Source organism: Oncorhynchus masou, chromosome 10, assembly GCF_036934945.1.
Source record: "Oncorhynchus masou masou isolate Uvic2021 chromosome 10, UVic_Omas_1.1, whole genome shotgun sequence".
Lineage (NCBI taxonomy): Eukaryota > Metazoa > Chordata > Actinopteri > Salmoniformes > Salmonidae > Oncorhynchus > Oncorhynchus masou.
In genome coordinates this window covers 9,962,131-9,985,248 of record NC_088221.1, presented here as the reverse complement: position 1 = coordinate 9,985,248, position 23,118 = coordinate 9,962,131, and the positions used below count along the sequence as shown (strand labels likewise).

The following is a 23,118-nucleotide window of genomic DNA, read 5'->3' as shown; positions in this document are numbered from 1 at the left end:
TGAACACCCCCAACCCCTCAAAGAAAGAGAGAGAAATAGAGAGTAATTTTTCCATCTCCCAATCCACAGATCTCGCCTCAAGAAAAGGTGCAGCAGTGCATGGAGGAAAGGTTGGGAGAGAGAAAGAGCAAGAGAGAGAAAGAGGGAGGGAAGTGGAAGAAAAGAGAGGGGGAGTGAGAGAGAGAGAGAGAGAGAGAGAGAGAGAGAGAGAGAGAGAGAGAGAGAAACGGAGAGAGAGAGAGAGAAAAAGTGTGGTGCCGGTGTGTTAATATTCATCAGGTGTTGCCTCTGAAAGCCTTTTCTGTGCCCCCTCTCATTCCCCCCTTATCAGAGGGCGACAGCCGAGGTGCCGGGTGATGGGTTAGGCGTCTGTGTGAGGACAGGTGAGAGCAGAGAGAGGAGGGGAGAGAGGGCGGGAAGGAGGGGTGAAAGAGTTTGGATGGAGAGGTATGGCCGATGGATGAAGAAAGAGGGGGGAGGGCAGCAAGACAAAAAATGGGGGAGAGAGAGAGGAGATGTAGAGAGAGAGTGAGGGACCAGGGAGAGAAGGATAGGGTGCAAAATCCAGGATAGACATACTGCAGAGGGAGGCAGAGCGTGAAGGAGACAGAACAAGAGAGCAAGAGAGATAAGGAGAGTGAGAGAGAGAGGAAATGAGTCCTTTCCTGTCGTCTCCCATTCACCACCTTATCTTTTGCTTGAGAAAAACGTAGTGTTCAAATATTTACAGAGCGGAGAGGTGGCATCCTCTCTTCTCTTCCCTCTCTTCAAATGCACCAACTACTTAAAGACAGGAAACTGTCAATCACAAACTACAAACAGGAGCCCATTACTTTGTACAGAACCTCATTCCTTCAACAATGTACTTCAATTCAAACAAGTCGATGGGTTAAAAAGAAAAATACAGAATAGACTAAAAGTCTGATGAGAAAAGCACTAAATATTCAACTCGGGTGAAGGCACCCAAGTCACGCACACATTTCAAGTCAGAATTCGGTCCTGAATAGTAGATTTGGTCAGTGGCACAGACAGTAGAACCCGATCCTAAATAGACCCTTAGCCCCATCCCTGTTGAACACTTGTGTAGATCTGGAAGGATTGCTTAAGCTGCAAGCAATATGGAGAAATTCTATGGGTTCCTATGAAAGATGGAGCTATTACCATATTGCATACTTATCCAGTGGCGACCCATCATTCAGGGCAGGGCCCCAACTGTTTAGCTAACTTTGATTTCATTTTAGATTTTTTTTGTGTGTGCCTGTTTTGCATGTTGTTTTGGCACTAATACGTGTTTGCAAACAATGTTAAAAAAAATAATCAACATAATCATTCAGTTAATAAAGCCGCATACAAACATGGTCTCTTTTGCAGATGTTTCAGCTTAGCACAGTGCTTTCTGTGGTGGTCGGGCAGCCAGTGGAAAATACGGAGCGCAGGGGTTGGTAATGTTCTCTAGTTGGGCTGTGAATGGCTCGCAAAATCAATGGGAAGAAATCGAAAAATTCAACCCACTTGGGTGCTGCCATAGAGTTACATTAGAAGTGCCCATCCAAGAAGGCTCAAGGTCATTGTCCACAGATAAAATGACGTCAAATCACTTTATATCTACCGTAGATTTGATTGGACTCATACTTTCAAAATCTTAGGTAGCAAGCTATCAGTCATCATCATGAATCAAGTCGACAATCAACTAGCAAATCCTTCTCCAACCTTGGCATATGAACAGAAATAATGAAGAGAAATTATACATAAAACGTATCGGTGCTCATCGGCTATTGGACATAAATAATTACACAACAAGTTGGAAATTGCAAATTCAACAATGAGTGGTTTGGAAGGAATCAGTAGCTAACTGCAAGCATTGCAAGGCAATCATTAGCCTGCTATCTAGCGGAGTGGGCTTAAAAGGATAAACATTCAACATTGGCCATGCTGTCAATCCATCATGACTTCTTTCCGCTTACAAAACAACTGGAAACTCAGAACTGGGAAATCTCAGATTTCAGTGAGTTCAAGACAACTGGGAACTCGGAAGAAAACAAGTCCAAGTTGTCTTGAAAGTACCACAAATCCAGCGAATGACAGACTTTGATGACATGGTTTGATGAAAAGATTTGCCCACGAAGGACCACCGCGCCACCTTCCTGTTCAAGTGAGCACAGCACAACAACGTGAGTCAAAAAATGTATTGTATGCTGCTGCATAAATTATGTAACATGCCAGGGAGACATGTATACTGTAGCTAAGAAAGTCATATTAAGTGTATGTTGTGTAGTAAGCTGTTAGTAGCCCATGTGCTACTAATTTGGTCCATTTTCCTCTCATAATTTAGCCTACTGTTCTGACTTGGTGGTGCACATGTAGCCTATAATCTGTTTTAGAGAAATGTCATCATTGAATATTGTAAGAGCTTTCATTGTCTGCTTATAGGCCCCCTTTATTTATCCTACGGTTCTGACTTGCTGTACAAGAAGAATACTGTAAGAATGGCCCATGTTCTGAACTCTGTCGCTGTACATTTCAAAAGTGTTGAACAAATAGATATATTGACTAAGTCCGTCCTATCGCGCTCATTAACTTCTTAATTGAAATTACGGATGGCCTCTTATCCGCTCGTCACCCCTTATGCTATAGTTTGTACATCTCAATTGTCAGTAGAAACCACATTTGTTAAAGCAAGTCAGACAGATCAGCTATGTTTTTTTAAAGACAGTAAATGAAGCTGAATTAACTGTTTCACTGCCAGACAAAGATCCGCTGATAGCCAGGTGTAGCAGTTGTAAGGTATTGAGACTGCTGTTGTGACTCCGTTGTTGGGACAGATTTATGTAGGCCCTAAGTTTGTGGGCACCGTTTGTCACAATTATAGTACAATTAATCTATTGTTTAGTGTTGTGGCATTGCTGGCATGCATAAAACATTTTTGGGGGGAGTTTGCCCCATGTACATGCTAAATCGCCACTGTACTTATCATATTAGTTAAGATCTACAGAGGATAGAGGTGAATTTTGGGTTATAAGACTGTGCAGCATCCATGAAGAACAAAGATCTACAGCATGCCATCCTTCGGCATCAGCATGGTGCCACCATAATCAAGTAAGGCTTATCCTATGGTTGGGTAAGGATGTGGGGTGTGGGTATGATACTCACCCGTACCAGTAGCGTGGGTCAGTGTTCATGCAGTGGTTGAGGCTGCGCTGAGCCAGGGCTTTCTTCTTGTTCAGGACAAACTCCTGCAGCCGCATCTTGACCTCCGTGCTGGCCACCGCACCTGGGAGAGATGATCGAGAAGCCAAGGGTTAGGGACTACAACATTTAGAGGACGTGTCATTCGTGTCAAAACAGCCAGGGGGAACACGTGTCATTCCGTTTCCTTCTACAGATATGATTCCTCCTTAGCCTTGTAGAACCAGCCTGATCGTTACACTGATATCCTTTTCCCTGTAGCTCAATCCTTTCTCTAAACTCGCAAAATCAGTGTGGTAGTAAGAGGCTAGTTCCTCCTGGCTTTGGATTCAACTTGTAGATAGATCTTCACCACATCTTTATGACATCACATTATGTATGGAATCATATGCAACCACGACTATCAACTTGGCATGACCCCGTGATATTTAGTTGAAGTACTACCTTTCTTTGTCACTTCAAAAAAATGAACCAGGTAGGCTAGTTGAGAACAAGTTCTCATTTGCAACTGCGACCTGGCCAAGATAAAGCATAGCAGTTCGACACATACAACAACACAGAGTTGCACATGGAATAAACAAAACATACAGTCAATAATACAGTAGAACAAAAGAAAACAAAAAGTCTATATACAGTGAGTGCAAATGAGGTAAGATAAGGGAGTTATGGCAATCAATAGGCCATGGTGGCGAAGTAATGAATAGGGAACTGAATCTAACGAGAGAACAGAATCGAGACGACAACAGGGTCATTCTGAGTGAGATACTAGAACGGATGTGATCTTCCCAGCTGACCTTTGTAGCCTGAAGGAGTGACTGAACAGAATTGAAGTCTGTGGGAGCATAGAGTTACACAGAGTTTCCCTAGAAGGAAAATGCATGCTTTTGTGGGTAGTCCACCGAGACTGTGGCAGTTAAATTGGCAAAAATATTTTCTTTTTTTTCTTCTTCAAACAAGGCATCACAAGGTACATTCTTTCACAGCGCTCTCTTCAATTACCACCTCGCCAACACAGTCAACACATCCCTGAGGGGAGCCTCCACACAGGGAGAGAGAGACAGAGAGAGAGAGAAATGGAAAGAAAGGTAAGAGAGTGAGAGAAAAAGACCCGAGAGTAAAAAGAGAGAGCAAGGGAAGTGTTTCTGTGCGTGTGTGTGCATACAGTACTTCCTTCTGTAAAAGTGTCAAAGAGAAACACACAATTAGTGAAAGAAGACAGAGCTGGCAACAAGTGACTAACATGTCAAGCGGTGAAGCAGTGCGGGAGGGGGGGGGGTTGGTGGTACATAGGAGAATATGATGACTGCTAATATAGACGCATTTTAAATCCCATTGCGGGACCTAAGTGCTGACATCTCAATTTGTACGCCTTGCCAATGAGGCAAATAGGCTTTTATGAGACTGCCTTGGAGGCAATTTACTGCAGCACTTAACAAAGCGCCCGCTGTTTACCATCCAGCGTTACTCTAGATGCAAGCCTATACAGATTACAGGAAAACACAGTCTGAGGTGTAACGTTTCACGGACGCCATCTTGGCACCAAAGGACATACAAATTGCAATGTTGTCGTCAAGAAACACTTGGTGCCAATACGGCTGAGTTTTCCCCAAAATGGCTGCTTTGGTGCTGATAGTGAAGCAGTGAGGTGTTGGGTCAGGCTGCCCTGACTCCTTGTGCTTGAAAAGTTATGGGGAGCCAAGGTGAGGGCGGTTCAAAAGCTGGCACAATGTCTGAGCTAGTGTTAGGAGAACGTTTGGGGAGCTTTAATGACATCTTTGGAGAGTGTGCTGTAGTGTTTTACAAGAGCTTGGGTAAAACGTAAGTAAAAAATAAAAAATAAAATAAAAAAATTGCTGGGCAGCTTTAGGAGGATTTACTACTATTTACCCAACTCCTGCTCTCATCACTCATACTGCACCATCACTGATGCTAATATGCTAACACTGTCCCACTAATACTATGATGGTGTAGCATCAGCCATGATACTGTAGATAATACTCTTTAGCCACAATGTGATAATGTAGCATTGGCCACGGTATATGATAATGTCAAGATAACCACAGCATATGATTTAGCCACAAGGTGATAATGTAATGTTAGCTTGGGGTGTGAATGTTTAAACGTTAAAACTTTTAAACAAAATTGCAACGTTAACTGAAAAACTTCCACAAAATTTGAATCACAGTGCAGTTATCACAAAACTACTACTAACATCATAAAGGGGGAAAAAAAAATATATGTTCAGTGAGCTCAGATCAACCCTTAAAGAGATGAGTGGGGCTAAAGCTTAAGAGGGTGTGAACGATGCTGAATGGGTGTAGACAAAGAAGAGCTTTCCAGTTGGTACCAAAACATTCAAAGGTAATTTTCTCAAAAGTAAAATTACAAGTTTATCACCTTTCAAAGCAGAATAACTTTCCCATTGTTCCTCAGATTCAGTGAATGATATACCATTTTGTAGCTCTGTGTCTCTGCTTTTATACAATGTAAAAGAAAAAAAAATTCAAATGTTTCTACATAAGACTGAATCAAGGCGGTCGGTCACAAATGCTCTAATCGTTTTAATGGGAAAAAATATTTTTTTAAATTGCATTGTAATCGTTACATTTTTTTTCTCCCTTTGTCACATCCCTAGTGTTAATCACAAAGAGATCATGCAGAATTGGCCACACTTTTTGATAATATAGAGTTGGCCACAACGTAGTATTGTAGCATTGGCCCCGTTATATGACAATGTAACGTTAGCCCCAATATATAAATTGTCCTTCTGAGCAACTCACTCTCCTGGCCACGCTCCTTGTTCTTGAGCAGTAGGAGTTTCTGCTCCCTCTGCTGCTTCTCCATCTCCTGCTCTTGGCGGTGTCTCTCCATCTTCCTCTGGTGCTCCAGCAGCTCCTGCTGATGCTTCAGGGCCAGGAGGTCCTGCTGGTGCTGCAACACAATGTTACCACAACATTACTACAAGGGCGGTACAACCACCTGTTGATGTTTCAGGGCCAGGAGGTCCTGCTGGTGCTGCAACAATGTTGCCACAACGTTACTACAAGGGCGGTACAACCACCTGCTGATGTTTCAGGGCCAGGAGGTCCTGCTGGTGCTGCAACAATGTTACCACAACGTTACTACAAGGGCGCTACAACTACCTGCTGATGTTTCAGGGCCAGGAGGTCCTGCTGGTGCTGCAACAATGTTACCACGTTACTACAAGGGCGCTACAACCACCTGCTGATGTTTCAGGGCCAGGAGGTCCTGCTGGTGCTGCAACAATGTTACCACGTTACTACAAGGGCGGTGCAACCACCTGCTGATGTTTCAGGGCCAGGAGGTCCTGCTGGTGCTGCAACAATGTTACCACAATGTTACTACAAGGGCGGAACAACTACCTGCTGATGTTTCAGGGCCGGGAGGTCCTGCTGGTGCTGCAACAATGTTACCACAACGTTACTACAAGGGCGGTACAACCACCTGCTGATGTTTCAGGGCCAGGAGGTCCTGCTGGTGCTGCAACAATGTTACCACAACGTTACTACAAGGGCAGTACAACCACCTGCTGATGTTTCAGGGCCAGGAGGTCCTGCTAGTGCTGCAACAATGTTACCACAACGTTACTACAAGGGAGGTACAACCACCTGCTGATGCTTTAGAGAGGGGTGGAGGGACGTGGGGGGAGAGGAGGAGGGAGAGGGAGACTAAAAGGGAGGGAGATGGGGAGAGGGAGAGGAAAGGAAGGGAGAGAGACAGTCACAGATTAACTATATAAGGTGATATCAGACAAACAAAAAACACACACTTGAACACACACCTCTCAATAGCAAATGTGCATGTATTTGATTTGAAACCAATGGCTGACGTCATATCACTCAATTCCAACAGCTAGTATCCCCTACAGGTTTCATAGCTTGGAAACAGATTATTTGAATTTCTTCTCAAGAAAGAAGTCAGCAAGAGTGAGACTAAATGCCTAAATGACTGAATGATAAAAGCCTCACTATGGACAGTGGCACAGGTGGGTGTTGACTGGAAGGGAGCAGAATTGAATACAGTCAGCAAGCTGTCAAGGCATAATGCAGAGCTAGTGATGTGTCGACTGGAGCTTTCAGACAGAGTTATTTTTAGCCTAGGTTGCCTCGCTCCCATTGGCTGAAGCTGCGGCCTGTTTGCAGAGCGAAATGTTTCTCTCGTTGTCACACACTTGTATGAGCCAGTACACAGTTTCTCAAGGACTGGAGATCAGAAAAGCAACCCAATACAACCGGCGGATCCAGTTACATTCAACACACACACACACACACACACACACACACACACACACACACACACACACACACACACACACACACACACACACACACACACACACACACACACACACACACACACACACACACACACACACACACACACACACACACACACGTACAGACATGTCCTCTCCTACACCCATTCTCTCTGTCCCTAAAACAGCACATTGACAATCTGTTGAGTCAGAATGCCCTCGAGCAAAGGCGATGGAGGGATGGAGTGAGGTGGAAAAACAGGGTGTCGGGGAGGGGGGGCAAACACACCTTAACATGCTCCTGTAGCTGGACCTCATGCTGGCGTGAGAGCTGCTCATGTTGCCGCTGGAACTCGGCGATGAGCAGCTGTCTCTGGATCTGCTGTTTGTGTTTGAGGGCCAACAGCTCCTGCTGCAGCTGCTGCTCCCGAAGACCTGGGACCTGTCCTTGGTGGCCCTGGTCGTCTGGTCGCGGTGCCAGGCCAAAGGGCTGGTCCATGCGCAGGTCCATGGGGATGGCGGCCGGGGGCACCTGCATGGGCAGTGCCGCTCTCACGTCGACTGGGGAGAGGCAGAGAGAGAATAGATTACTGACTGATTTTTCATGGTTGTTGTTTGTTTATGATGTAGGGTTCAATCAAAAGAGAAAGGATAGTCTTTCCCAAGGCTCTTTCTCACTCACTCACTCACTCACTCACTCACTCACTCACTCACTCACTCACTCACTCACTCACTCACTCACTCACTCACTCAGACACAGACACACACTAATGCACATAAGTAGTTGCAGGTCCTACAGTAGCCCATTCAATGACATTGAATGACTCATAGAATAGACACCCGAAAGGCTAATGAGTCCTCATTCTAGGACTACACGGCACGTATACTAGTTTAACTATGGCAGTTTTGACACACTAGGATAAACCAACACGCTGAGTGTGGTGCCAATGTACCACAATAGGAGTTTTGTGATGTTGGGAGTGACGAAAGGCTGCAAACAAAAGGACAAAACCACTGAGAGCAACTAATATGTGTGTATGTTCAAGCATTGTCACCATATGTGTGGACTGGGAATAGATAAAAGGGTGAAGTATGCTCACGAAGAGCAAGAGGGGTGTGTGTATTTGTGTGTGTGTTTGCGTGTCTGCGTGTGTGTTTGTGTGTGTGTGTGTGTGCGTGTGCTTCTGTGTGTGCTTCTCTGTCCGTATGTATCCCAAAAAGGATCCCCACTCATTTCCACTGAGTCAGCGCACAGCAGGGCACTAATCTCAATGCCACGAGTTCAAGGGAAAAGAACAGGACTACAATGACCCTGGCCTGAAGTGAGAGTACGGATGGGGATTAGGGCCTAACAAAAGAGGTCCCCCTCAAAAAGGTCACAGAGTTTATCAATGCAGAGAACAGAATAGACAGACAAATCTTCTTTCCCCCTCCCCCTATTAAATCTAAACTCTACTGTCCCAAAGTAACTGTCTTTCTTTAGGAAGTAACGATAGAAGTAGCCGATGCCAATGAGCTACATGGACAGTGAAAAGACAATACAAAAGAGGACATATGTGACTCCTTTCAGGAAACTAAGTGTATCTCGCGTGTCACTACTTCACAGGAGAGGCATTTAAATGTAAATATTTATTTTTATCAAAATGTTTTTTTGGGGGCAGAAATGCCTTCTGGAACATGTAAACTTTCATGTGCCATAATAAAAAATGTGTATACCATCTGTAAATACAGATTTGTTCAATTACGAGCCTAGTTGGTTTAGCCACAGAAAAAGGCAGGAACCTTCCATGATTGGCTGAGATAATGGATGGGCTGGACATGCTGAGAGATGAGCTCGGACTGGTCTGCCATGTAGCACGATTCTGTCTATAACATGAGCTGCTCAGTATATGTAGGTTATCCGCTCTCACATGGCATTTTTTGAAAGATTCTTTTCACTTTCTGGAAGAACGATTTTTGAAATCAGTGGAATGTCCAGTGGAAGCAGAGAATGATAGCTAAGGAGATGCGGAGTGAGTCGAAAGAGAACACACAGAAGGCTGTTATAAAACACTGGTCTCCAGATTACATCTTCAAAACTAAGGGCAACCATGGCATCCATGACAGAGAGAGAGAAGCGATCATCCATGTATTCGGGTAAGATAGTCTAGCTAGCTACATTTTCAGATATTATACGTTTCTAATTCTGTAAGAAAGCCATATTCAGTTATGGTTCATTGTCTAAACGAAAGACTCAACTATGCAAGTAACCATTTGACTGTACCGTTTATACCTTCTGCATCCTGTGCACGTGACAAATACACGTTGATATAGTGTGTGTTGATCAGAGACGGTAATGTGAAAAACAACATGCCCTGCACCAAAGTCAAACTAGGATATAAAGTTAGGCCAAAGAGACCGTGTCCAAGTTCTCAAATTCTCCGGTAGATTGCCCTGTGTTTCTTTAGTAATTAGCTTGCCATTAACTTGTAAATACTGATCTTGTTGTGAGTTTCTTTTCCTGTAATAATGAATACAAATTAGCTAACGTTATAATGCTGTTAGCTATATATATATATATTTAACTTTATTTAACTAGGCAAGTCAGTTAAGAACAAATTCTTATTTGCAATGATGGCCTAGGAACAGTGGGTTAACTGCCTGTTCAGGGGCAGAACAACAGATTTGTACCTTGTCAGCTCAGGGATTTGAACTTGCAACCTTCCGGCTACTAGTCCAATGCTCTAACCACTAGGCTACCCTGCTGCCCCACATGATCCTTATTTGAACTAGCTAGCATTATTTGAACTAGCTAACAAGCTAGAAACGAACCAAAATATTGTTTTAAACAGATGGTGTTAAATACACCAGTTATGCTATTCTGGACCACCAGCCTGTTGTTTCTGTGTTTATACTTTTACATAACGACAATAACAAGCTTGATGTCGGACGACAATAGAATGTTCATGATGTCACTGTGACAACTGTCTACAGACATGTCGATAGACATAGTATAAACCAGCCTTTAGTCTTGAAATCTTTGGTTGTTTAATAAACCACCGTACTCACTCTGTCTAGCACATGGCCTCAAATGTGAATCCTTAAAGAGATGGATGGGGCTAAGGCTTAAGAGTGTGTGAACGATGCTGAATGGGTGTAGACAAAGAAGAGCTCTCCAGTAGGTGTACCAAACCATTCAAGGGCCATTTTCTCAAAATTGGGGTTAGAACTTTATCAACTTTCAAAGCAGAATGACTTTTCCACTGTTCCTCAACTGTAGTGTATGATATACCATTTTCCGCCTCTGAGTCTCTACTTTTGAAATTTTGTTTTTTACATTAGATAAATGTTGCTACATGTGTCTGAGAAGAAGGGAGGGTGGGAAAAGACGGGAGGTTGGGATAAACTTTGCCTGGGTGGGTAAGGGAGGGCAAGGATGGGAGTGGGGTGATAAGCATGGCTTGGGTGGGGTAAAGAGGGGATAAAACTGTGATAAAGCTAAGAACATAAACATTTTCATACTATAATAACACTATAATAAATGAAATGTATTCTACATGAACCAATATCACTCCCTAAAAACACAACCCTATGGAAAAATCTTTATTAGCATTTCAGAATTCACCAATAAATTGGTCCACATGACTAACTAAAGACATAGAAACCGTAAAATACTTGGTAATAGGAAATACATGTATTTCCATGACAGCATTAAAAAGCATTATTCGATTGACCAATGTAGATATTTTCAAATATATGCAACTTAAAAGTTTTATATCATGACATTTTGATTTGAAATCTTTTGGATATCAGAGAAATCTTGAAGGAATCCTATTTGAGCCAGAAAAGGATACTCATTTGATAGGTAAGCCAAACAAAACCTTGCAGATAGCCTAACTGACAATCTCTTAAATAATATATATAAACTATTGGAACCAAGACTTAAAAATAACTGATATTGGCACAAGATGGAGGCAATGTTGGAACATAACTAACCAATTGCAGTTAATTTACACTTAATCCAGTATAAAAAATATATAATTTATATTACACGAGACAAAATTCACAAATTCTGCAGAGTCATGTCTTACGTGTAACACTAACAATGACTCAATACATACATGCCTTCTGGGAATGTTATAAATTCCAAAAGTTATGGGCAGAGTTACAAAGTTGGCAGTCAGAAGTATTCCAATGTAAATGTACATTTAACCCATCTGTCTGCATAGTTCAAGACATGGCATATGGGGGTGCTGTAAGATACCTGACGGGTTGGCCGATACATCTCTCATCAATCGTCTTGAAAAAAAGTATACTTACAAACTGAAAATCAACCAACGCTCTGTTGTTAACACAATGGAAAGGTCAAATGCTTTATTATCTAAATGTTGAAAGGGCGTGAGGCGACGGAGAGAAAAAAATGGTGCAGCTTAAGGCCAAGTGGCGGAGAGTGATGCGGGCGCTGGAGATGGGGGTGCGAGCATGTGGGTCTGGGCAGGTGAGATGTTGTCGTTTGTATGTGTATGTGTATGTTCTGTATTTTTATTTTTTTATTTTATCAAATTGTACAAAAAAATAATAGTCTGCCACCCTCATCAAGGAATAGCGTAAAAATGTGCTCTGTGACGGCATGGGTGTGAGGGAGGGGTGGAGGGTATGAGCACAAAGGCGGCATTGAGGGTGTATTCAGAGGGTAGGAGGGGGTAGCAAATGCTCTTCTGGACAGGAAGCAACTTTCTGTGTGGTGTCTTTGAGCTTGTTCAGCTGGAGCCTTACTGCTTGGCATGGAGATGAAGACAAAGAGCTGCTACGTAACACATACACCATATGACGTAGACACATGCATGAACCCTTAACATAAATTCTCACACATTTGTATAAACAGTCAGTGGTACAGAGTTGGTGGTGCAACAGTCAGATCTAAGTGACTCCAGTGAGCACAAGATGTTGAAAAGACAGCATCTTTTGCTCATAGGAATGAGTCTCCGTAACCGACTTGTCTTTTCAACATCTTTTGCTCATTGGATAGTTTTGATATGTTTTATACCTTCAATTCGGACAGTAGCTTCAATCCTCTGTAGGGCACAAAGGGACAATATGTGAGATGTTGGATACAATCCACAATTGGTCTACACTGTACGTAAAGAAAAAGTAATGTCTTTCTGTTGAGCCGTGTTTTACAGTTACACTCTTAGCCTAAACGCATGTTGCTGTCTGTCTTGGCAATGACTCCCTTTTGGTTACATAAAGGATAAATAGAATTACAAAACAGAAATGGGTCAGAACGAAAGAATTAGACTTCTACGGAGAGAAGCTTTGGGGCTGAGTGAAGATAAAAAAACAAACAATGTCCAGATAGTTGTTCCTAGTTATCTTTCACTTGATCCCTTCTAATCTGGGTTGGTTGGGACACTCCTGGTCATTGGCCTGCCCGAGAGGAAGAGGATGGCTCTCACACAAACACGTATGCAGTCAAACAAATCCATACACATGTGAACACGCACAAATACATGCACACACACATACACACACCCATACACACAACACACATACAGTGCCTTCAGAAAATATTCATACTGCTTGCTTTATTCTACATTTTGTAGTGTTCCAGCCTGAATTCAAAATGTACTAAATAGATTTTTTCTCACTCATCTACACACAAAATGCCATGATGACAATGTGAAAATATGTTTTTTTGAAATGCTTGCAACAGGTATTGAAACACAGAAATCTAATTTACATATGTATTCACACCCCTAAGTCATGACTTTGTAGAAGCACCTTTGGCTAGCGATTGCTGCTGTCTCCAAGAGATTTCCACACCTGGATTGATCCCAGCCATGAAAGCTGCCAGAGTGCGTGGGGACATTGCATACATCCGCTTTGACAGGCTCATTGTCCACCCTCCCTCCAAGAAGCCTGGATGGGATGAGAGAGCCAAGCCTATGGGTTCGTAGCCTCAACCCCCGCAGCACAGACACACACACACACACACACACACATACATACAGTCACACACACCAATTGATTAATGGACTGCTGAATGTATACATTTTCTCTCTTGCTTTGTCTGCTCTTTTCAGTATTATACCTGTCTCTGATAAGCTACCCAGAAAAGGGCTGAAAATAGCCCGTATTAATATATGCAGCCTTAGAAATCAGCTTCATGAAATCAATAACTTGTTAACATCAGATAACATTCATATATTAGCCATTTCTGAGACTGACTGAGATAATTCATTTGAGGATACATCAGAGGCAATACAAGGATATAACATCTATAGAAGAGACATAAATGCTTATGGGGGAGGTGTTGCTGTATAAATTCAGAACCATATCCCTGTAATGCTTAGAGAAGATCGTATGTCAAGTGTTAATGAAGTGTTGTGGTTGTGGGTTCACTTGGCGCATCTAAAGCCTTTTCTTTTGGGGTGTTGCTTTAGGCCACCAAGTGCTAACAGTCAGTATATAAATAATGTGTGTGAAATGCTTAATAGTGTATGAGATGTAAACAGAGAGGTCTACTTTCTTGGGGACCTGAATATTGACTGGTTTTCATCAAGCTGTCCGCTCAAGAGGAAGCTTCTCACTGTAACCAGTGCCTGTAGTCTGGTTCGGGTTATTAATCAACCGACCAGGGCGTTTACAAACACAACAGGAACAAGATCATCCACATGCATTGATCACATGTTTACTAATGCTGTAGAACTTTGTTCTAAAGCTGTATCCGTACCCATTGGATGCAGTGATCACAATATAGTGGCTATATCCAGGAAAGCCAAATTTCCAAAAGCTTGGCCTAAAAAAAGTATATAAGAGATCATACAAAATATTTTGCTGTGACTCTTTGTGGATGTTAAAAATATTTGTTGGTCTGATTAATGAGGAGCATCCAGACGCTGCACTTGATGAATTTATGGAATTGCTTCTTCCAATTATTGATAAACATGCACCTGTTAAGAAACTGACAGAATTGTTAAGGCTCCATGGATCGATGAGAAATTGAAAAACTGTATGGATGAAAGAGATGGGGCAAAAGGAGTGGCTAATAAGTCTGGCTGCACATCTGACTGGCTGACTTACTGCAAATTGAAAAATGATGTGATGAAACTCAATAAAATGAAGAAACTTTAATATGAAGCCAAGATCAATGATATGAAGAATGATGGAAAAAACTTGAGTACTTTAAATTAAATTATGGGCAGAAGGACAAATTCAACTCCATCTTTCATCAAATCAGATGGCTTATTTATCACAAAAACCATTTGATGTTGCCAATTATTTGAATGATTACTTCATTGGCAAAGTGGGCAAACGTAGGCAGGAAATGCCAACAATGAACAATTGTATTCATGCATTAAAAAAAAATGAAAGAAAAGTAGTGCAATTTAGAATTTTGTAAAGTTAGTTCGGGAGTGGTGGAAAAATTGCTAACGATCAATAATGACAAACCTCCTGGCATTGACAACTTAGATGAAAAGCTACTGAGGATGGTAGCTGACTATAGCCACTCTTATCTGTCATATTTTTAATCTGAACCTAGAGGAAAGGCTTTGTCTTCAGGCCTGGAGGGAAGCCAAAGTAATTCTGCTACCCAAGAGTGGAAAAGAAGCCTTTACTGGTTCTAACAGACCTATAAGCTTGCTGCCAGCTCTTAGCAAATGGTTGAAAAAAATGTGTTTGATCAAATACAATGCTATTTCTCTGTAAACAAATTAACAACACACTTTTTCAGCATACGTATAGAGAAGGGCACTCTATGTCCTGCACTGACACAAATAACTGATGATTGGTTGATAGAAATTGATAATAAGAAGATTGTGGGAGCTGTACTGTTAGATTTCAGTACAGCCTTTGATATTATTGACCATAACCTGTTGTTGAGAGAACTTTTGTGCTATAGCTTTTCAACCTCTGACATATTGTGGATTATATCTAATAGAACTCAAATGCTTTTCTTTAATGGAAGCTTTTCTAATGTCAAACATGTAAAGTGTGGTGTACCACAGGACAGCGCTCTAGGCCCTCTTTTTACTATTTGCTATTTTTACCAATGACCTGCCACTGGCATTAAACAAAGCATGTGTGTCCATGTATGCTGATAATTCAACCATATACACATCAGCAACCACAGCTAATGAAGTCACTGAAACCATTAACAAAGAGTTGCAGTTGGTTTTGGAATCATTCCATAAATCTCTAAAACTAAGAGCATTCTATTTGGTACAAATCCTGAATCTGGTCATGAATGGTGGGGCTGTTGAACAAGTTGAGGAGACTAAATTACTTGGCATTACCTTAGATTGCAAACTGTCATGGTCAAAACACATAGATTCAAATTGTTGAAAAGATGGGGAGAGGTCTAGTCGTAATAAAGAGATGCTCTGCTTTTTTGACACCACACTCCAAAATGCAAGTTCTGCAAGCTTTAGTTTTGTCTAATCTTGACTATTGTCCAGTTGTGTGGTCCAGTGCTGCAAGGAAATACCTAGTTAAGCTGCAGCTGGCCCAGAACAGAGTGACACATTTTGCTCTTAATTGTAAACAGAGGGCTGATATAAATACTATGCATGCCAGTCTCTCTTGGCTAAGAGTTGAGGAGAGACTGACTGCATCACTTATTTTTATAAGACACATTAATGTGTTGAAAATAGCAAATTGTTTGCATAGTCAATTTACACACAGCTCTGACACACACACTTATCCCACCAGACATGCTACCGGGTTTTTTTTTCACAGTCCCCAAATGCAGAACAAATTCAAGAAAAAGTACAGTATTATATAGAGCCATTATTGCATGGGACTTGCATCTCATATTGCTCAAATAAACAGCAAACCTGGTTTAAAAAACAGATAACGCATCACCTTGCAGCACAACACCTCTCCCCTAGATAGTTTGCGTGTATGCATTGATATGAAGGCTACATGTGCCTTTTTAAAGAATTTATGTAGTTCTTTCCTTGAGCTGTTCTTGTCTATTGATGTTATGTATCATGTCATTCTGTATTATGTTTCATGTTTTGAGTAGACCCCAGGAAGAGTAGCTGCTGCTTTTGCAAGAGCTAATGGAGATCCTAATAAAATACCAAATTGTGCAACATTTGAACATTATTCTTTTCAAAATTCCACCAGCTCTGTCAAATTGATTTTTGATCATTGCTGGAGAACCATTTCAGGACTTGCCATATATTCTCCAGTAGATTTAAATCAAGCCTTGTGTTTTAGGTTATTGTCCTGCAGAAAGGTGAATTAATCTCCCAGTGTCTGGTGGAAAGAGGATTGAACCAGGTTTTCCTCTAGGATTTTGCCTGCGCTTAGCTCCATTCAGTTGCTTTTGTATTTTGAAAAAACTCCCCAGTTCTTAACGATTACAAGAATACCCATATCATGATGCAGCCACCACTATGCTTGAAAATATGGAGAGTGTTACTCAGAAATGTGTGGTATTGGATTTGATCCAAACACTTTGTATTCAGGACAAAAAGTGAAACATTTTGTCACATTTTTTCTAGTATTACTTTGGTGCCAGGTTGCAAACAGATGCATGTTTTGAAATATTTTTTATTCTGTACAAGCTTCCATCTTTTCACTCTGTCAATTAGGTTAGTATTGTGGAGTAACTACAATGTTGTTAATCCATGCTCAGCTTTCTCCTATCACAGCCATTCAATTCTGTTTTAAAGTCACCATTGGCCTCATGGTAAAATCCCTAAGTGGTTTCCTTCCTCTACAGCAACTGAGTTGGGAAGGACACCTGTATCTTTGTAGGGACTGGGTGTATTGATATACCATCCAAAGTGTAATTAATAACTTCACCATGCTCAAAGGGATATTCAATGCCTGCTTTTTCTTTTACCCATCTAGCAATTGGTGCCCTTCTTTGCGAGATATTCCAAAACCTCCATGGTCTTTGCGGTTGACTCTGTTTTTGAAATTCACTGCTCGACTGAGAGACCTTACAGATAATTGTATGTGTGGGGTACAGAGATGAGGTAGTCATTTAAAACTAATGTTGAACACTATTATTGCACACAAAGTGAATCTGTGCAACTTATTGTGACTTAAGCACATTTTTTCTCCTGAACTTATTTAGGCTTGTCATAACAAAGGGGTTGAATACTTATAGACTCAAGACATTTCAGCTTTTCATTTTGAATAAATTTGTCAAAAATATACCCCATCATTTTACATGATGGGGTACTGTGTGTAGGTCGGTGACAAAACATCTCAATTTAAAATTCAGACTAACAACAAAGTGTGGGAAATGTCAAGGGGTATGAACACTTTTTGAAGGCACTGTATACAGACAGATTCACACAAGTATTCATGCACAAGCCCAATGAGCAGTGCAAGTGCACGCACACTCACACTCTCAGAGCTGCAGTTTGGGTCCACACACACATACTGGGTTGTATGATGCAACATGGCAACAGAGCAAAAAACAATCCCACTGCAACATGAGTTTAGCGGCGGGGATTTGCTGACACGCCAAGCACTTACAGTGTGTGGGGTGGTTGTGAGTGTGAGAATGTGTGTGTGTGTGAGAGGCAGTATGTGTGTGCTCTGCAGAGGTGTCACTGACGGAAGGAGACATGCTGCCGTAGCTGATGGAGATTGATTTCCTGGGATTGCTGGGCGAAGCCCGTTGCATTGTGGGAAGGGACACTTGGGCCACCACTTGGCTATACATCATGCCTAAATCAGCCCCCAGAGAGGTCCTGCAGGTCTGTCCACACACACACACACACACACACACACACACACACACACACACACACACACACACACACACACACACACACACACACACACACACACACACACACACACACACACACACACACACACAGTAAACAGTAAACAGCGAAGCTACCATTAAATCTGTACTCCATTCAATAACTCTACGCGTCTTCTATCTCATCATGAGTGTATGCAAAACAAAGATACTCTGACCGTCTATCAGATCATCTCTATTTCCTCACATCTTCCATGGAACAGAGTGACTCAGTCAATAACGGGGACTGAAAAACCGTTTGTGTTCCATTAGCAGAACTAACCCAAGTAAGTGCCTGTAGCATTCAGAGTGCAATACATGTACAAGAGCCCTAGCACACGTCAGTTCAAAACATTTCCCTCCAAATGTAACTCACTGCCTTGCTTTTCAGTGGCTGCATGTCTGCAGACTTAGTTTGCATAGCGTTTAAAACACTGATAGACTGTGGAAAAACAGCAAGCTTAGGATAGAGAAATAACAGTATTACATCAAGGCAAGCATACATAAGGATGCACATGGACCAGATGCATACGCGTTAGCAGAACCGTGCATGTGTCACACACACACAAACCCACATACAAATGCACACGCACAAACTCCTGGAATATTATGTGGATGCTTTCAACTCATATTTTGAGTCCACAGTGAGAGAAAGAACACCACGGTATAGAATATCAGGCTCTTTCTCTAATCGATTTCTACTATGAGGAGTGCCACCTGGCACGGTCCCAAGACCAATGCCAGCTAACTGGATATCCTGTGCAACAAAACAAGAGCATTGAAGTCTGCCCTATCAGAGGTGCCCTGGCCTCCCGACTGACCAATCACAGGTTGTGGACTATTGCTGAGATGACTAATGTCCTCTTTGGCACCGGGCGGATTTCAGCACGGGCTGCAACACTATACCTCCCTTAGGGCGGCATACAGAGAAGGGTGGGGCTAAGTCAGACTATAGTCGCAGTGGGGATGATGTGTTCCAGTGATTTTGGAGCCTTGATGTATGGAGAGCTGTCGCACTGAGCGACACACCTATCTTGACCTCTGACCTTCTGTCCATTTGGTCAAGTCTGTCTGGTAGTCTTCAGAGACTGGTTTCCCATTGGCTTCTCAGGATCTTAACTACACATATCCAGCAGTTCCACAGTAGTCGTCACTGTTTCCCCAGGTTTCATGTCCACCAGTTCCAATCACAGCCCCTTCAGTGAAATTGTCGTCCAATGACATGCAGTAGACTTCCACCCATGTGACGTCTGCAAGGACGCGCAAACACAAAGACAAGCATTCTCACACGTGTCAGTGTTTCCACACACAAACAAGCAACAAACACAATGTTAAACCAAAGTAGGTCAAAACGGGGCCTTCGGAGAGAATCATTCCACACATTGAGCCCTTTCAGAAACGTCCAGGCCCTTGTCTGCCCGCCGCACCCTCAAACATCTCCCATTTACGCACACTTTCCCAGCCCTCCACTCTTCACAAACAGCTCAAAGTGGTATGTGTCCTCACCCAGAAAGGCATTGTTGGGAGAAGGAGCCACCCAGCCACAACCCCCACCTCTCTAACTAACTAGGGCTCTGGTAATACCCGGACTTGTGACTATTGATGTGTCAGGGCAATGGCGTGGCAGTGACGTTCGCAGGAGTCCATAGTTAGCTCGGTTCCACAGAGAGGGGTTTGTTCTCTGGGCCCTGACAAAAGGTTTGGCGGTAACCCTCCGATGCCACGGATGCCATGAGGTCGTATGGGAAAAGGGGAGTCGTTGACCCTGCATGCCCTCTGAGACTAGGGAGTAATAGAGTAATTAAGATGGACTACTCCACCAGTGTCAGAGAGAACAAGGACTGGTCTGAGCTGGAGAGACTGATCGTCACACATTCACTGGAGTGACCGAGTGGCTAAACAAGAAAGTTCAAATTGTAGTCCTACATCGCGGTAACTATTTACTTTGACCACATTTAATTTCATTACAATGTTATAAAAGCTCCCAACTGTACTATTAAAGGTGAATTAAATACTGTACATCCATAGCATATCTGTAGCGCATTCATGTCATGCTATGTAAGAGGTCATATTTAGGCATCTTAATAGATGATTCATTACAATGACAGCGCAGTGTCATCATTACGGCTTTTCTCAAAAAGAGTCCTTCTGCCATACCAGTGTTAGTGAATATGCCAAAAGGCCAATCCACGTTTTGAAAATGATGCTGGTCTATATAGCCTGTTCAAGCCCCAATTCCCCCAAAGGCCGGTATAAGCCTGTGACTTACCACCTTCTTCGCGCCGAGGTCAATCGAGCATGAAGATCCCCACAGGGTTCAATCCTACTGTACATTTTACGGATCAAATCATTACCTGCCCTCCTCCACATCACACAATGAGGTTGTTCATACCAGTCTATAACACACGCACGAAGGGTCTATGTATTAACTCTGTGCAGTCAAAGTAAAGTCCAATCTGTTTCCCCGTTTACAAACCATTTATAGCTAAGCACTTCATGGTAATTAAGTTTGCAGTTTGCCACTCTGATCTACAACACCAACGTTAAAGGTCTATGTATAAATTATATGAAGTGAATGTAATGTCATTTCTACTTTCCCACTCATAAAGCATTTGTAAACATGCCTCACATATCAAAAATAATATACATGATAACACAAAATGTTAAAGGAAATATATATATATATATTTCAGGTGTACAGAACTGTAACACTTTAGAGTACTAAAGCATAATACATTGCAAGTTGGGGGATTATCACAATAGTAGCTGGGTTATAAAAAGTCTATTGTCCTGCTAATAGGAAACATTTGCATGATGGGCTACACATGCTGCAGTTGTGAAAAACAAGTGTTTGAAAACCTGTTTCCAAAATGCCTCCAGTTGTCCATCACTACTGTAAATAAAAACACAGCATCTTGTTTCAAATCAAATCAAATCAAATTTTATTTGGCACATACACATGGTTAGCAGATGTTAATGCGAGTGTAGCGAAATGCTTGTGCGAAATGTTTACGTTCTTTATTGTGTCACACGTAATTTGTATTTACCTTTCCAATTACTTTTAGAGTTAGGGATTTACAAATGTGCGCTTTTAATTATTAGTTACATTGTTTAGATCAAACGTGCTGACTTTTTTTCTTTAAATGATTGTTTTATGTAGGATGTAACATTTTTGACCAGTTGAAATTGTAACTAGGCCTTATTAAAGCCTTATAGCGTACCTCAGCCAAGTTAAGTTATTTTATATCGGCCTCAGCTCTGAAGAAATAGACTCCAATTAAGCCCTCTTGTTGTTTGTAAAGTCAAATAAAAATGAAGATTATTGTTGAAATGAATTGCTCGACTGGTGTAGGTTTTCTCCATCTGTTGGTGTGCAACACTTGCATAACAAGATAACTATATTTTCAGCACCAGCCTACCCGAACACCAGCCTACCCCGGCCGATGAAGGCCTACCCCGGCCAAACCCGCTGGGCCAATTGTGCGCTGCCCTATGGCGCTCCCAGTCGGATGTGATACAGCCTGAATTCTAACCATATATACACGTATATATATATTTTTCAGAACATTAACCGTGTGTAGGTAGACACGTGTGTAGGTAGATGTGGAAGGGGGGGTTCACACCGTGCTCAAGTTGTGGGGGGGGTCACACCTAGGTCGGCTATTAGACAATTCTTCAGTAAAGGTTTAATAGTTAATAGTCCATCCTGCGACACTTGTGAAAAACGAATAATAATACTTTTCCCCCTTTCCACATGTCAAAGATTCCAATAGATAGTGTTTCAAATTCAATTCTCCATTTCAGACTCATAGGAATAAATATTGTAGTGAGCAAAGCATATTAACACACTTCCACATTTACCCCTTAATTCACTAATGTTGCATCTACTAGCTAAGCCCCTCTCACATTGTTAATACTTTTTACAACTCATTCAATAAATGTTACAAAATCGCAATACAATTCATGAAACATTTAGTTCAATGTTATTTCACTATTTCCATTGTACTTTTGCACATTATGAACAGAAAACAGAAACTAGTTGCCTTAGTTTGACTGGAGAGGAGAGGTGAAAGGTCAGAGTGAGATCACGTCTGGGTAACAGCCCAGTGTTCTTGAGGCTTCTTAGCTATTTTTGTTATTTTAAATGTGAAAACGCACAACGTCAGTCATGGAATATTGAACAAAAAGGTAAACTAAATGCTTAATTCGTTTTATTTTTTATTACATTTTTTGTAGAAGCGAGAGATCACCAGGAAGTAACATTTCACTGACCTCTCACCTCTCACTCTTCTGTGCAGCCAAAAGAAAGAACGTCATGTTGTTAGAGGTTTGTAACATGCAAATGTACAATGTAAGTCTTAAAATAGTGAGATAGCTACCATTGTCAACTAAACATTTCATGAGTTTTATGACTTTGCAACTTTTATTGACTGAGTTGGAAAACGTGTTGACATTGCCAGGGGCTTAGCTAGCTGCTAGCGAGCGAGCTAGCCAGCTACATTATCAAAATGCTAGCTAGCTTTAACACACTGTGTTAGTCTGAAATGGGGAATTGAATTTGAATGCTTTGAACATAAATCTTTGTTAAATCCATTCAAGAAAAGTCATACTGAACATTTTTATTAGTAGGAATCATTGGCAATGTCCTCAGCATTAGTTTTCTGTGCTAGCTAACTTCCATCTGGAAGGTCTAAATAAAATGTTTATATTTCCCTTTAGCATTCTGTGTTGTGTCTAGGGCTGGGCGGTATCCAGATTATCATACCTTCATATTGTTCCTGTACCATACAGGGGTATACGGTATTACCAGCAGGGAAGCTATTTCAAGGGAAAGGCAGTCAAGGGAAGCTATTTCTTACCAAAGATTTTTTTAAATATGCTAATAAATGTTAACAAAGTACTT

The 23,118-nt window shown here is 41.8% G+C and overlaps 1 protein-coding gene across 7 annotated transcripts in view; it reads right to left on the bottom strand.

Annotated features, from left to right (window-relative positions):
* The window catches only part of hdac4 (histone deacetylase 4), a 246,272-nt gene that overhangs the window by 73,062 nt on the left and 150,092 nt on the right, over positions 1-23,118 (bottom strand). For all 7 annotated transcript variants that reach the window (XM_064975777.1, XM_064975780.1, XM_064975779.1 and 4 more), the window contains 3 exons: positions 7,752-8,023; positions 5,967-6,117; positions 3,151-3,271 (listed from right to left, as the gene is read on the bottom strand). In XM_064975777.1, coding sequence (XP_064831849.1) covers positions 3,151-3,271; positions 5,967-6,117; positions 7,752-8,023 — 544 coding nt within the window. The remainder of the gene's footprint in view (positions 1-3,150; positions 3,272-5,966; positions 6,118-7,751; positions 8,024-23,118) is intronic.